Raw genomic sequence first — 17,362 nt, 5'->3', positions numbered from 1 at the left:
TTCGAGAGGGGTTAGGGCTAGGGATTAGAAAGACATAATTGGGAAAGTGTTTTTGTTTTACATTTTTTAAATTAAAATCATAAAGAAATTAAGAAAAAAAGAGAGAAAACCAACGGTTTGGTTAGGAAAAAGAAGTAACTAGTGATCCTAATATAATAAGGGTATAATAAACAATCAGCACGAGAGTATGATATTCAATAAAAAAACTTTAGAGCAGTTCGTCCTAGCCGCTCTCAAACATAATAATCGAGTCAGATCCTATCTCCACCTTCTCTGGCACCGGTGAATGAAGCTAGATCTCTCTGGCGCCGGTACTTCCCGTCTCGTCTCTCCTGCCTCCTCGTCTCTTTGCTCTTCTCAAACCTTTCGTGTATGTTCTGTCCGTTTTTGATTCTGCTGTTTCGTGGTGACTGGAGTTTTCATCGGTTCTCGCGACGGAGGTGGAAGCAAAGCCGGATGAATCCGTTTCTCACTGTGATGCTCCCTCTTTGGCTACTTATTCTCTGTTCACCGACTTCAGTCTCCTCTGCCACTGTGTCTGACAACCACTTCTCGAATGAAAGCCTCAAAGATATATACTCATGAACCTTTGCTCAACGTTTATTGGTGGGGTTTGAGGCTGCTTCTTCTAGGTGTAGCTTTCCTATCTCACACCAAGATCTCTCTGTTCCTGTAGCACTGTCGGGTGAATCTGTCGGCTTTTATTTCTTATGATATTTCCTCTTGACAGATCTACTTTTTCACTGGTATGTACCATCGACTTTCTGTTCGAGGACCAATCTCCCTACGGGGGAGAACTGCTCAAACTTATTATGGCGTGAAGGCAAAAGGTTCAGTAGCTTTGTTTCAAATCTTGCCATAACCGAGTTCTTTTTTGGCTCTGCTCATATGGATCAATCTTTCCTAGGCTTTGATAAATCTGTATACTGACTCGCATAATCTGATCCTGCAACCATTGGCATATTCATTTTATGTTCAAGAGGACATCTTCGGGAGCCCTCACAAGACCTTTGGAGCATTTCTTCCAACAGTCACTTGCCTGGTCTTCTGGTGTTCAGGAATCAATCATTATCAACTAGCTCTCTCTCAAGAAAATGTCCATTATCAGTTCCATCACTGAAGTGCCTAAAGCTAGAACCAACCAGCCCTCTAAAACTATCTTTTCTAGATAAATTTTGGTCAAACTTCCTCTCGACAAGGCCGAGAGAGATCTTTCTCCACTTCCTCCTAATCAAAGGAGATGATATTCTCACCACAATCCCTCTTTGTAAGAGGTGACCACTCTACGGAAATCAAAACCGTAAAAATTCACCGATTTCCTAACCGTTTGTTATCTTATGTGATGGTCAACTTGGGGCTGGTAGATACAACAATTCTTATTCCGATGAGAATCGAGATTCGGGATGATGTTGCGACGTCACATTTTACCGTGACTAATAGTTTATTACTTGCGGAGATTGACGTGCAGTGTAACTCTTTCATAGAAAAGATCGCAAGTGGCAACTTTGATTTTTTTTATAACATTTAATCAAACTTTGACAAGTTTGTGTCTCTATCCTTGTACTACTTTGATTTATATGTTAAGGATCTTGCCTTTTGGTTTGCATATCGTGTTATGAGCGATGTTGCTTCTACTATTGTAATCGTTTAATCTAGTAATGAAAAAAATGGTGCACAAAAAAAACAATAAACACATAAGAAGTGTGTATCAAATAAGAAATGTTTCTTTATGTAATTAGAAAGACAAAATGTGTCTATGGGGTAAATTTCTCCTCTTTATAAATATCTTTAATTTTTGGTCATATTTGATGTTTACAAGTTATAAGTAAACACAACCCTACATAATCCAACTTGTAAATTCATGAGTTTTTTAAGAAAACATATTTGACTATCCTATATATTCCATAAGTATAACTAAATCATAAAACTAAATGATAAATATAATTGTATTTTTTTAATAAATTAATATATTTTAGAGGATATAAAATAAACTTGAATAATCATGCACAACAAATAACAAATATTATATTTCTCAAATTAGTAATATCTTTATATATTTTTACTAGTATAACTAAATTATTGAATTATATGATAAATAAGATTAAATAATTTAATATAAGAACTATTTTATAGATTATAAAATTCAATTATGTTATTATGTACATATGCCACTATAGAAACATTATATAAAAATAAAATTTTCTACCATGTAATTTACGACATATGCCATTAAAAATATTTGTTTATGAAGAGTTTCTTTAGCATATTTTAGTTGTTCCTTATAAACTAAAACATTTTAATACAATACACTATCATATAAGATTGTTATAACATTTAAAAGCTACTATATTCTCATATAAGATTTAAGCGCAGATATATATATATATATTAAAAACAATTAATCTATTTGTACAGTTTTGGGTTATTTGTAATAAACATCCTTAATTTTGTTTGAAGTAAAATTATCGGTTTTAGAAAATATAATAGGTTTATTTTACTAGATTTTTGAACTTACTTTAATACACAGTTGTTAAACTTTTATTAGAATTCTGTTGAAAAACTATTTTAACTATTTCATGTATAATTTTTTCTTGTTCAAACTTTTTCTAGAAATACAAAAAAAGATAATTGTTTATTAATACTTCAACCGTAGCCTGATTCACCATAAAATTTAATAATTTATATCTACTAAACTTTATATTTTATAAGATATAAATATAAAAGATATTTATCTAGTATGAAATTTTTTAACTTTATAAATCTCCCTTTTCAAATTAATAATTATATAATTTTAGTTAAATATTTAAACTTGTAAAATAAGTATTTATAAAGTGGGGAATCTGCAAAAAACAAAAAATGATTCAAAATTTTGATTTTCCAGAAGTCTTACTTTGTAAATATTAGCTTACTTTTGTTTCTTTGGAAGACTTCTCGAAAGACTTAAATTTAAAGCGTAAGTTTAAAATATAAGCGGGAAATTAAAATTTAAGCTTGAAACTTAAATTTTAAGTGAAAGCTGAAATTTTGAATCTCATGAAAGTTAAAAAAAAAATATCTTATTTTCTAAGAAAACAGAATAAACCAAATGACTTGATATTCTTGAAATTATTTAACATATTTGAAAGTTAAAAATCATATGTTAAAGTTACTTAATAGTCTTAAAAATACAAGTTTACAAAAACTAAGTCTTCTCGGATTATCTAGAAACATTAATAAACATCAATGTTGGTAACCTCATAATTTTCACCAATTAAACTCATTTACCTTTGTATCTTAGCACCAACCTCAAATGAATCAATTTCATTCAGTAGGCTCAATATTGACCAATATATATATATATGAATTAACAAGAAAAGTTTAAAAAGTCTTTATAATTTTAAAGAAAATGAAACTATATTACACAATGACTTAGAAGACTTCCACAAAAGTCTTTCGGTAGAAGACTTCTAGGAAGTCTTCCATTTAGATAATTTTTGCAATTGCAAATTTACAAAGGAAAACTTCCCGAGAAGTCTACTCTACAACAGACTTCTATGGAAGTCTTACTTTGTAAATATTGGCTTACTTTTGTTTTCAAAAAAATTTCGAAAATACCAAAGAAGACTTACTGCAAAGTCATCTCGTATAAAAAAAGTTAATTTTGCAATTGACTGAATTGTGTTATAAATTTAACTTTCTCTAGAAGATTTTAACAGAAGTCTTCTGTCGTAACTAAAAGTTTGACCAGAATCTCGGAATAAAAATCGGAAGTCTTCTAGATAAAATAAATATTTAAGTTTTAATTTTCAATTGCAAAAGTAACCTAAAACGACTTTTAGAAACAATGAGAAGACTTCCACCGATAGTTGAGATGATTTCCATGTAAGTCTTCTAGAGAAAGTCAAATTTCTGACACAATTCGGTCAATTAATTACAAAACTAACATGTTTATCCGAGAATACTTCCCAATAAATCTTCTGTGGCTTTTCAAGATTTTTTGTGAACAAAGAAAAGTTGGAAGATTTACAGGTAGTCGTCTCTAAAAACACACAAGAAATCAATTGCAAAACTAACTTCTGCATTCACCAGAAGACTAAAATCTTCTAGCGAACAGATCTGGAAAAAAATCCAAAAATCATTCTTAGATCCAATGAGGTTCATGTTTAACTTCTCCAAATACACATAAGTTCTTAATGAAAGTTACCCACTTGTTCTTGACCAAGTATCAAGAAATTGAGTATCTCTAATAAGCTTATAAATCAAATCAAAGAGTTGGGATTTTGGGATGAAATAAGAGAGGAAGTGAAAGGTAAATGGTTTATGTGTGTAAGAAATAAGAATATGAAGATATTGGTTTGCTCATGAGAGAGAGAGAGAGAGAGAGAGAGAGAGAGAGAGAGAGAGAGAGAGAGAGAGAGAGAGAGAGAGAGAGAGAGAGAGAGAGAGAGAGACACACATGATATGACTTATATAAAAAATATGTATGCTTTTACCAATATAATTATTTGGTTGAATTATATTTGGTCCAACAGATACATATCAAATAAAATTGTCAAGAGGGAAAATAGATAAAAAAAACAAAGGAAATAAGAAGACGAAAAATGGATCGATGATCTAATGGTTGAGGGTGATCAAGGGTAACACAGTAATATTATACTACCTCATTTTCATAATAAGTGTCACTTAGACCATTTCACTCATATTAAGAAAATAATAAAATGTACTGATCTACCATTATTTATTATACAATTATTTAAATAAAATTGATTTAACTAAACATCTATTGGTTATTTAAAAGGGTAAGAAAGAAATTTAATGTATAAAATACTATAGCATGTTTTTTTATTATGTGTATAGCTTACTACTCTTTTTTTTTTACGTCAAACGGCTATTCTATTACTCAAGCTTGAGGTGGTCTGGGTAACCAGACCGGAATAGAACAACCAACAAAATGTAACTTCCTATGGAAGGATCTAGCAGTCTTAGCTAAAAAATCTGAAAACTGATTGCGCTCTCGTGGAACATGAATGATGTTGAAATCCGGAAAGCAAATCAGCAGCGTCTCTATCCTTTCCAATTCTGTCGCAAAGCTGGGCCATGCATGAGGATCATTTATCATTGCTATCAGCTCCTTGCAGTCTGTCCCAAAGTTCTGGCACGTTGAGTGTTGAAGCATATTCTCCATTGCCCATCGCAGAGCCTCTACTTCCGAATGCAAAGCTGATTCTCGTCGATTGAGATTTCTTGTCCCCAACAGTTGAATGTTTCCTCCACTGTCCAACCAGGCCCATCCACATCCAGTATACTGAGCGGAGGCTGTCCAAGATCCATTTAGCAAGCAAATGTTCCCCAAGCTTATGACTTGGGTCTCCGCTGAAATGACTTCTTGTACCATAGGTTGTACCACTTCATTCGCATTAAACCATGCCTGACATTCACTCTCTGCATGTCGAACTGTCTCCAAAGGATCTCTATCTATTCCCCTGAAAAGTTTGTCATTCCTAGTCTTCCAAATGTACCAAATTATCCAGGGATAAGGATCCTTGCCCTGTTCCGGCTCGATAATGTTATTTTTTCTCCAGAATAGGTAATCCATATTTGCGTAAATGCTTGATACAGGAAATAGGCCAGGACTTGACGGAGTGGATGCTAAGGTCCAGACCTGTAGAGCCGGTGGACACTCAAAAATAGCATGGGTTACAGATTCTTCTAGCTCTCCACATCGTGGGCAGTAGTATAGCTTACTACTCAATGTATAGATTTAGTGTTCTATTCTATTTTGATTTAATTTAGATATAGTATAGTAAAAGATTTGTTTGACAGTGTTAAAAAAATCCTATTAAATTTTTTAAGTTATGACTTATATAAAAAATATGTATGTTTTTACTAACATAATTATTTGGTTGAATTATATTTGATCTAACAGATACATATCAAATAAAATTGTCAAGGAGGAAAAGAGATTAAAAAAAACAAAGGAAATAAGAAGATGAGAAATGGATGGATGATCTAATGGTTGAGGGTGATTAAGGGTAAACAAAGTAATATTATATTCCCTTCTTTTTATAATAAGTGTCGCTTAGACACATTTTACGCATATTAAGAACATAGTATAATGTATTGATCTATCATTATTTATTATACAATCAATTACAATAAAACCGATTTAACTAAACATCTATTGGTCATTTTAAAGGGTAAGAAAAAAATTGATGTACAAAATACTATAGCATGTATGTTGTTATGTGTATAACTTAATTTTTTTCTTTTGCTATGTCTATGTGCCCTAATTTCTCTTGTTTAATTATACTCGAACAACTATGTTTTACAAAAAGTTATAAATTTTAATAAACTTATCCATTATACTTTTAAAACCTGATAAATTTACCTCAAACAAAGTTAAGCGGGTTTATTACAAAATAAACTAAAGCCAAGCTGTTCTACAAATAAATATAACAAAATTGTCAAACAAATATTTTTTTATTAAATCAAATTATATAAAATATGATGAGAAACTAGTTTCTATATAAAAAAAATTAAATTTGATTTTATGTTTGTTCTTACGTTAGATGTTGATTATTTTCCAAAACTGTTTTATACGTTTGTAAGATCTATTCGCTCTTTCTCTTCCTTAAGAGCATCTCCAAAAGATATTCTATTTTGAAATTTGCAAACTCTATATTTAAAGTTTTAATATTGTTTTTTTCCAAAAATAAAACTTTAAATTAACTTCAAAATTATTTATATTTTACATTATAATCCTTATATTTTTCATAATTAATGTAAAACATTAAATTTTTATACATAACTACCACAGAGATAAAACTATTACAACAATGTTAATTTAAAGAAATCTTACACTTAAATATAAAATTATAAATATAAATACATAATTAAATATTAAACTACAAGCAAAATACCACATTATTCCATAAAATTATGTTCATAATTATATCTTTAATGCTCTATCTTCGGTTACACAAAATTTATTTGGGCAGTATTTAGGAGATTGTGGAGGTTTCAAAGCAAATTTACCAGACTATTAGTGTTGTTGTAATAATTAAATTTGTGCAATAATTATGTCTTTGTGTATCTTTTTTTTTAATATTAGTTTTCTTTTGTAATATTCTTGTTGTATAATTCTAATTTTAAAATTTTATAAATCTTAGTTTAGAATTTTAATTTTATTTTATGTGTAAAAATTAAATTTATAAAAACAAATTTGAAATATTTATGAGACATAAAAATTTTAAGGATTAAAACGATAAACGGAAAAATATTTAAAAATCATAAATGTGATGTATATAATTAACTAAAAGGACCAAAATGAATATAAAAATGAAACTTCAAATTTAAAATTTTGAAGTTTTATTTTGGAAAGCAAAAAACATCTATATTTAAAGTTATAGAATTTTTTTGGAGATGGTCTAACACGAAAATGAGCCACATACAATATTTTGACCTGGTTTTAATTTAAGCGTTATTTTCTTTATGTTTCTTTATTTTTGATATACCATATCGACTGATCTGGTTATTGGTAAACCTCATGTTTCTCTTCTTGTTTTTCCATTCTTGATATATTCTTTTTAACTTAGTATTGTAAATTTTTGATAGATCTTTTTTTCTTCTCGAAAACTGACTTGAACATGCTAACATTTTGAGATTCTATAGTACCTCTCATAGCAAGCTTTCTCCCGTACCGTTTAAAAGTTCTAAATGACCATATATGCTGAACAACCTGATGATGTTATTAATTGACAGATCAAACTGGGACATACAACTGGATCAGAAAAATATATAGTTTTTGTTTTTTCTCCACGATTGATTAGTGTAAGACTCTTCACATTCATACCCAAAAAAAGATTAGTGATATACCAAAGCAACGACGATCAACAGATTCAAAAGATTTTAATTTCGAAAATTCTCAATATGGACATGTTTCCTATTTGACGAGTATGTGACATGAATATAAGACATAGAGAGTATATACCTAGTTCTAAGAAAAAAAAATAAACAAGTGATGATATTTTTCAAAAAATAGTAAGTGAGGATATACCTAACAAAGATACCGCTCGCAGATCAACTAGCCTTCTATAAATTCTCTAACATTTCTGTACTCATACCATCTCTTCATTCTCTCTCACCCAGGCTTCTAATTTAACAAGGTTAGGAAACAAAATTGTGTTAAGATTTACTTATGGTTTATAAGCATCGACATTTTAGCGTATGTAATCTCATTTTTGGGTATTTAAGATGTTTCTTTCTTGTCTCTCTTTTAGACCTGAACCCTAATAAAGAGACAAACTAGCTTTTCTCTCCTACCCGACAGGAGGATCAGAATGTTTCTGCATTAAATTATTCATATTTGCAAGATATATATCGATGCAAAAGTATTAACGTTTTAACTCCTGAAAGCAGGAGAGACAATAAAAACTGAGATGGCTGAACAACAACTAGGAGTGCTGAAGGCACTTGATGTTGCGAAAACGCAACTTTACCATTTCACGGCGATTGTAATAGCCGGAATGGGTTTCTTCACAGATGCTTATGATCTGTTTTGCGTATCATTGGTGACCAAGCTTCTTGGCCGCCTCTATTACTTCAATCCACTGTCAGAGAAGCCTGGCTCACTTCCCCCTCATGTTGCGGCTGCGGTCAACGGTGTGGCTCTCTGTGGGACCCTTGCTGGTCAGCTATTCTTTGGATGGCTAGGTGACAAACTTGGTAGGAAAAAAGTGTATGGTATCACATTGATCATGATGATCGTGTGCTCCGTTGCTTCTGGTCTCTCTTTCGGTAACAAAGCCAAGGGTGTCATGACCACTCTTTGCTTCTTCAGGTATAATTATCATATCATTACTCATGCATGGTTTATACTAGTTTGATCTCATTTTTCAAAAAATTTCAAAATAACATAATAACAATTTTGTGTAGGTTTTGGCTGGGATTTGGTATTGGAGGTGACTACCCTCTTTCTGCCACCATTATGTCTGAATACGCTAACAAGAAGACCCGTGGTGCTTTCATCGCTGCCGTGTTCGCCATGCAAGGTGTCGGGATCTTGGCCGGAGGTTTCGTGGCGCTTGCAGTATCTTCCATATTTGACAAGAAATTCCCAGCTCCAACATATGCAGTCAACAGGGCTCTCTCAACGCCTCCTCAAGCTGATTATATTTGGAGAATCATCGTCATGTTTGGTGCTCTACCCGCAGCCTTGACTTATTACTGGCGTATGAAAATGCCAGAAACTGCTCGTTACACTGCTTTGGTTGCCAAGAACATCAAACAGGCGACACAAGATATGTCCAAGGTTTTACAAGTGGAACTTGAGATGGAGGAAAGAGCTGAAGATATCGTTCAAGACCCTAGACTTAACTATGGCTTGTTCTCCAAGGAGTTCGCCAAACGACATGGCCTTCCCCTCCTCGGATGTACCTCGACTTGGTTCTTGCTTGACATTGCCTTCTATAGCCAAAACTTGTTCCAAAAGGATATTTTCTCCGCTATCGGATGGATTCCAAAGGCAGCAACCATGAACGGAATCCACGAGGTTTTCATGATCGCCAGGGCACAAACCCTCATTGCACTTTGCAGTACCGTCCCTGGTTACTGGTTCACGGTCGCGTTTATTGATATTATGGGAAGGTTTGCAATCCAGTTAATGGGATTCTTCATGATGACCGTTTTTATGTTTGCCATTGCCTTTCCCTACGACCACTGGATTAAACCGGACAACCGTATCGGTTTCGTGGTCATGTACTCCCTCACTTTCTTCTTTGCTAACTTTGGACCAAATGCAACCACTTTCATTGTCCCAGCCGAGATCTTCCCTGCCAGGCTAAGGTCCACATGCCATGGTATATCAGCCGCAACAGGTAAGGCTGGAGCCATTGTGGGAGCTTTTGGATTCTTATACGCAGCTCAGCCACAAGACAAGACCAAGACGGACGCAGGATACCCACCGGGTATTGGAGTCAAGAATTCGTTGATCATGCTTGGTGTCATTAACTTTGTTGGTATGCTCTTCACCTTCCTCGTCCCTGAGCCCAAGGGTAAGTCCCTTGAAGAGCTCTCCGGAGAGACTGAAGTTGAAAAATGATTAAGGCGTCATATTTACAGTTCCTTTTATTGCTTCCCACTACAAGAAAACACAAGTTTTACGAGGGCAGTTTTCCTCGTGATTTCGTCGTAAAAGCAGTGTTACGAGGAATTAGCGAGGAAACCCGTTTCGTCGTTATACGTTTGTCGTAACACATATATCCTCGCTAATTCGTCGTAACATAGCGAGGAAATAATTTCGTCGTAAAAGCGAAGAGGAATATTTCGTCGTAAAGACCACGTAAAGCTTCCACGTAAGGACGTCGCTAAATTTCCTCGTAAATACCACGAAAGACGTTCCTCGTAAAACCCACGTAAATAACTCGAAAGTAAATACTCGTAAAGTAAACGTAAATACCTTGATAGCTTTTCTCGTAAAGACCACGTGAACTTTCCACGTCATTTCCTTGTAAACAATTCCTCGTAAAAACCTCGTTAAGCTTCCACGTAAATAAGTCGCAAAATTAGCTACGAATTTACTTCGTTTCGTTATTTTACAGAAATATAAAAAATTATAATTAAAAAAATAATTTAAATAATTTAAATTATTAATAAAATTAAAATTCTAAAAAAATCAAAACCAAAATATTTTATATATAAATAATTTTTGAATTCATAATACAAGAACCGAAATTAAAAAGAACTAAGGGTCGTGAATCGCCCGATAGAATTCATCACTCCTCGCCGTTACATCCGCCTCGGCATGTGTGTCGGATGTTGACTCGCCTGGAATAGGATTTCGTTGTCGCATGGTCATCGGGGGAGGAGGAACCGATGGTCCTCTAGAAGAAGGAGACCCAAAGACTCTCTGAGTGTACTGAGTCTCGGGGACAGTCTCTTGTCCCGAAGAACCGGGAGCTGATGAAGACGACGGGTCTAAACGATTACCCGGCTCACCGAACATCTCTATGTAATGGGCAGTAAGTCTACCTTTTCGAACCTGAGAAAAAAATTTAGTTTTTTAAATTTTCGTCAACAGTATATTTTCCAACATTATCCACCTAATCAACACTAAATAACATAAGATCCGTAAACTTATCTAAATTCCCTATACTAACCACCTAATCTACCTAAACTAACCAAATTAGAGAGGAATTAGAGAGGCTTACCATTGCAACGAAACAGGGAGGAAGTGGAGAGGAAGTAGAGAGGAAAGAAAGAGTGAGCGCTTGGGGTGTATATATAAGATTACATTCCGTCGCAAATTCCTCGTAATTTTACGACGAATTACAGAGGCCCGTGTTTTTTTTTACGACGAAACAGCGAGAGATTACAAAGGCCCGCGTTTTATTATACGAGGAAGTTACGAGGAATTACAAAGGCCCGTGTTTTTAGGTACGAGGACGTTACGACGATTTTGCTTACGTGGAATTACCGAGGAAAGCTTCCCTATAAATATACATGTAACTCTCCTTCTCAACCCACACCCAAACTCCCAAATCACACCCTATCTCACATCATACTCTCAAATCCAATCCTATTCAAATTATAAAAATTTGAGAAAAAAGGAAGAGAAGATGATATTGGAATTTATGTTGGTGAGACTTAAGTAATATAATTGCTGGAAGTCTTGCCACATGTAAATCCAGTATATTTTTTCTTTTTCTTTTTTTTCTAGTTTTTACAGTACGAGGTGTTTACGACGATTTTGGTTACGTGGTATTTACGACGAATTTGTCCTACGTGGTATTTACGACGAATCTCTCTTACGTGGAATAAACGAGGAATTTGTCCTACGTGGTATTTACGACGAATTTGTCCTACGTGGTATTTACGACGAATCTCTCCTACGTGGAATAAACGAGGAATTCGTCGTAAGTTCGACGTCAACATACGAGGAATTAACGAGTATTCCGTTTAAATCCCTAAAATCCCAAACCCCAAACCCCATATTCCTTATCTTCTACTTCATATATTCCAAACCCTATCTTTATTTTCATTCCAAACCACAATTCCTTATCTTCTAATTCATATATTCCAAACCACAATTCCCACTTTTACTTATTCATAAAACAAACTCCCACATTTTCTTATTCTCAAAACAAACTCCCACATTACCTTATTCATAAAAAAAACTCTCACATTACCTTATTCATAAAACAAACTACACAAAATCGAGTATATTTCTTCTTTTTCTTTTTTTTTTTCTAGTTTTTACAGTACGAGGTGTTTACGACGATTTTGGTTACGTGGTTTTTACGACGATTCCGTCCTACGTGGAATTAAAGTGGGCCGCGTTCATCATTTATTTTACGTGGTATTTACGACGAATCTCTACTACGTGGTATTTACGACGAATTTGTCCTACGTGGTATTTACGACGAATCTCTCCTACGTGGAATAAACGAGGAATTCGTCGTAAGTTCGACGTCAACATACGAGGAATTAACGAGTATTCCGTTTAAATCCCTAAAATCCCAAACCCCAAACCCCATATTCCTTATCTTCTACTTCATATATTCCAAACCCTATCTTTATTTTCATTCCAAACCACAATTCCTTATCTTCTAATTCATATATTCCAAACCACAATTCCCACTTTTACTTATTCATAAAACAAACTCCCACATTTTCTTATTCACAAAACAAACTCCCACATTACCTTATTCATAAAAAAACTCTCACATTACCTTATTCATAAAACAAACTACACAAAATCGAGTATATTTCTTCTTTTTCTTTTTTTTTTCTAGTTTTTACAGTACGAGGTGTTTACGACGATTTTGGTTACGTGGTTTTTACGACGATTCCGTCCTACGTGGAATTAAAGTGGGCCGCGTTCATCATTTATTTTACGTGGTATTTACGACGAATCTCTCCTACGTGGTATTTACGACGAATTGTCCTACGTGGTATTTACGACGAATCTCTCCTACGTGGAATAAACGAGGAATTCGTCGTAAGTTCGACGTCAACATACGAGGAATTAACGAGTATTCCGTTTAAATCCCTAAAATCCGAAACCCCAAACCCCAAACCCCATATTCCTTATCTTCTACTTCATATATTCCAAACCCTATCTTTATTTTCATTCCAAACCACAATTCCTTATCTTCTAATTCATATATTCCAAACCACAATTCCCACTTTTACTTATTCATAAAACAAACTCCCACATTTTCTTATTCACAAAACAAACTCCCACATTACCTTATTCATAAAACAAACTCTCACATTACCTTATTCATAAAACAAACTACACAAAATCGAAAATACATCAATCGGATTCATCGACATTCTCGTCATCACTAGAAATGTCTTCATTTTCATTAAACTCGTCTTCAACAGCTTCGTCTGTGGCATCATCGGTAAGATCTTCGTACTCGTGATTATGCGGATCAATGAGAAGGATGTCATCTATTTCTTGTTCAGGTTCCTCGACTTCATTTATCTGTTCTTCTTGCAATGGTGGTTCTTCTCCACTGATGATTCGTCCTCGAGGTGTTACTTTGATCACTGCTAACCAATTTATACCTGAATCTCTCATCCGAGGTATGGAAGGAAGCTAACTTGGTCTGCTTGTGAAGCTAAGATGAAAGGCTCGAATTGTTGTACCGTCGTCCACCGTTGACATCAACTACACCGAATTTGTTAGACCGAACACCTCTGTTGACGACGGGGTCGAACCATTCACATTTCAAGAGGACGCATTTCAGCTTCAGTATCCCTGGAAATTCGACTTCAATAATCTCCGTGTGTCACTTACAAAGTTGGTGGATTCAAAATTAATTAGGTGCAAAAAAAAAACGTGTGTCACTTACAAAGTTTGTGGATTCAAAATTTCCTCGCTAAATCCACGTAAATAGTTTCCTCGTAAATAAGACGCGAAGTTTACGTCCACTTTACGAGGAACGTACGTGAAACATGATATCATCGTTATTTCCTCGTAAATGACACGTCACATTACATCGACTTTACGACGAACGGTTTTTGTCGTTAGTTTACGAGGAAATAACGATGATACCGTTATTCACGTAAAATCCTCGTAAAGTTGACGTAAACTTACGAGATTTTTTTTTCCTCGTTAATATTCCTCGTTAAGCTTGAGTTTTCTTGTAGTGTCCGGTTAACTAACTCTTGTTTAACAATTTACTGTGTTTTGGGATGCTTGATCTGTTGTTTGTATTGGTGCACCTCTCATTTTTATTGTGTGACAAAAATTTGATCATTCACTTGGTCATATTGCTATGTTGATTGCTTATGTCCATAACACGCTATTAATTTCTTTTTAAGTTTTTATTATTGTTATGATGTTTATATTTCGTTTATACGTGTCTACATCTTTGAAAACATGAATTTATCCATATAGCTTATGCAGGTATCCGCAAAGATCATTTTTTAATATCAAAATTAGTTTACAAGAGAAATTAGTTTATTTTAAATGATTTACCTGACACTAATAGATATGATTTGGTCTGAGTTGGATTAATGGATTGAAAAATATTTACTATGATATATGATAGAAACTCCCCTAAGACATCAACTTACATATTAAATGGAAATACATCTGCCAGTGTTCTTCCGGATATCTTACGTATATCGAATATGCTTTGTTTTAACAATGATTTTGACTTTTGCCAAATGATAGCTAATCTTCATTGCTATATGTATCCAGATTGTCAATCCTCAAACGTCAACTATTAGAGTTGAACAACTATTTTTCGAATTGAATATAAAATTTATTCAAATTAAAAAACGTTTGTCAACTATTAGAGTTAACCGATTCTTTTTCGAATTGAATATAAAATTTACTCAAATTAAAAACCGTTTTGTCACATCAAGTGTGGTTCTTCTTTAGATTTAAATATACACAAAGCTTTAACGTAAAGAAACTGAAACTTGAAGGATTTGAACTTAGATTACCTTGAGCTGCAAACTATGTTAGAAGAATTAAATGATTCGACTACAAAGAAAATGGAGAAATATGTAACCTCTTGACTTATGTTGGCACTAAAATACCCTATAATCAAAACTCCACATAAAACCATAAATGTTAGTAAATTATTCTGTATGGGCTTGAGTTTCGGTACAAGTAGTTAACACGGTAGACCGTAACAGACGATCGATCAACCTTTTAACATTAATTGAAAAGTATACCAAATTCGAGTCAGACAGTGTAGTACGCTTTTGAGTTAGTCCACTCTAAATTACTAAATGCGTTCCTCTCTGGGCTGACCGGATCAATCGGCAGGGTTTATAAAAAAACCTATAAATGGTAATAATCCTTTTTTAATTATTTTCTTATTTAATTTAAGAGAATTATTGTTTATATTGCAGAAATTAATAATTGCAAATTTGAAATCAATCATCGTTTATATATAATTAGTTAATATTGGTCACAAGTAATGCCATATGTGTGCATGTGAGAAACTAAAATCATGTTTAATATATACTTCTTTCGTGTAACTCAAAGTCTCAAACGGGACGCTTGTGTTATTTAATCATAGCCCTTTCAATTTAAAAACTTATCACCAAAATAAGAGAAACCAATAAACTAAAGAAACAGATAAAAAAATGACTAAATAATAGTTATTTAACAATCTAATAATTAAAAAATATTTTTTAATTCTATATGTTTATATTAAAATCAAACTAAATCTAAGGAAAAACCATGAAATAGAACTAAGAAAACTAAGTGAAATTGTAAAGATAAAACAAAATAAAGATGGCCATTAAGCAAAAAAAAAAGAAGTCTGAATGAGAATGAGAATGAGACTAACGGATTTAGTGGGTCCGGTCATTTGCGTTACTAGCGATACAACCATAATTCGTCGCAAAAAAAAAAAAATAAAAAACCATAATTCGTCGCACAAAAAAAAAATAACGATAAAACCATAATACTCTATGTTTTTGTTCTTCCTAGACAGCTCTCAATTAGAAAAAAAACTAGACACCTCTCAATTAAAAAAAACTAGACACTTGGCCCTGAATCGGAGTACCACTTTGCGTTAAATCACTATGTTTTTTTGTTCTTCCTCCACAACTTTTATGATCATCATATCCGGATTTAGTGCGCCATTTGGAGCTCCGACATTGCACACAAACTTCAACACTTTTTATGGTGGGTATCATTGCATGCCATTACAGTGAAAGCAAATCTAAGACGCCGTCGAATTAACATTTATGTTGCACAAGAGAGGAAACAAGGGACCGTTAGTTTTTTTTTCTGTCCCTACACAGAAGTAATATGGCGGATCTCTCCAATCCACCCCACACATATTATTTGTTACCCAACAATCACCATTGGCAATATAAAATCGTTTTTTCCTTCCACAACAACACCAATGCCCATATGGAAAGCCATTATCTAACGGTTTGGGTAATATGTCATATTTGGAAAATTCAGAATGATCTAATATTAAAATAGAGGAATGTAACAATGGAAGATATGGTTAAGGGAGCGAGTGATGACGTGAAGTACTGAATATCTATGCTTCATTAAGGTAAAGACAAACACGTCGAATGGAATTCAAAATATAAATCGACTCAACCAAATTTAATGGCACAACTCACTAAAAATATAGGTGAAGTGTGAGTATGAATTCCATTTTAGAGGTATGATAAAGTGGAATTCAAAAGTGATAACTTGAATATCAATCCGATAATCAACGGAAACGCCAAGAAGTTGAAACTAAATTGTATCTATACTATTTGGGTTTGGACAACCTTGTTTAGTTTAGTTAATCCAGCTCATTACGGCTGATTATACGTAAATCAGCTGTAACTATCTCACATAAGTTAGTCATAAATTTAATAACTCAGCAATTCGATGATCACTAAATTAGCCAGAGAAACATAATTCAGCCGTGTCTTATCTATAAATCCGCCAAATTTTCGACAAATCAGTCTGATGATGCATACGTTAGCCAGAACTTGTATTCGTAAGTCAGCCATTATCTAATAAATCAGCCATATTTTTGTAAATTGGTAGATTATGGATTTGACCCATTTTCATCCATAGTTTATATGTGTTTTTACCAATATTTATATTATTATAGAGTTTATTTATTATATTTATAAGAACAGGAATGTTTTGGAGATAAGTGATGATTTTGGAGCATTTTGGAGAGATTTGGAGTGATTTGGAGTAAGCATCCGAGATGACCATCGAGATCGACAATCGGTCGATATTGGAGAGATAGAATCGATCGATACACAAGTCATGGTGTCGATCGATAGCGAAGCGCGCAGAAAGCCCGTTTGGTCACAGTCGACTTGAAGCCCAAGATTTCACTAGTTTACAAGATTGCCCCTGACGTGTTTTACCCTAACTATATAAGCTTTG

General features: G+C 33.6%; 1 protein-coding gene across 1 annotated transcript; it reads left to right on the top strand.

Moving 5' to 3' along the window:
• The first annotated feature begins 8,359 nt into the window (after positions 1-8,359).
• Positions 8,360-10,299, top strand: LOC103848818 (probable inorganic phosphate transporter 1-3). The gene is made up of 2 exons (XM_009125645.2): positions 8,360-8,818; positions 8,914-10,299. Exons 1-2 carry the CDS (start codon positions 8,418-8,420, stop codon positions 10,076-10,078), a joined length of 1,566 nt encoding a protein of 521 aa, XP_009123893.1. The 5' UTR covers positions 8,360-8,417; the 3' UTR covers positions 10,079-10,299.
• The last annotated feature ends 7,063 nt before the right edge of the window (positions 10,300-17,362 follow it).

Source organism: Brassica rapa, chromosome A02 (genome assembly GCF_000309985.2).
Source record: "Brassica rapa cultivar Chiifu-401-42 chromosome A02, CAAS_Brap_v3.01, whole genome shotgun sequence".
NCBI lineage: Eukaryota > Viridiplantae > Streptophyta > Magnoliopsida > Brassicales > Brassicaceae > Brassica > Brassica rapa.
The sequence above is the reverse complement of the archived record's forward strand: the minus strand, read 5'-3'. Positions and strand labels throughout refer to the sequence as shown.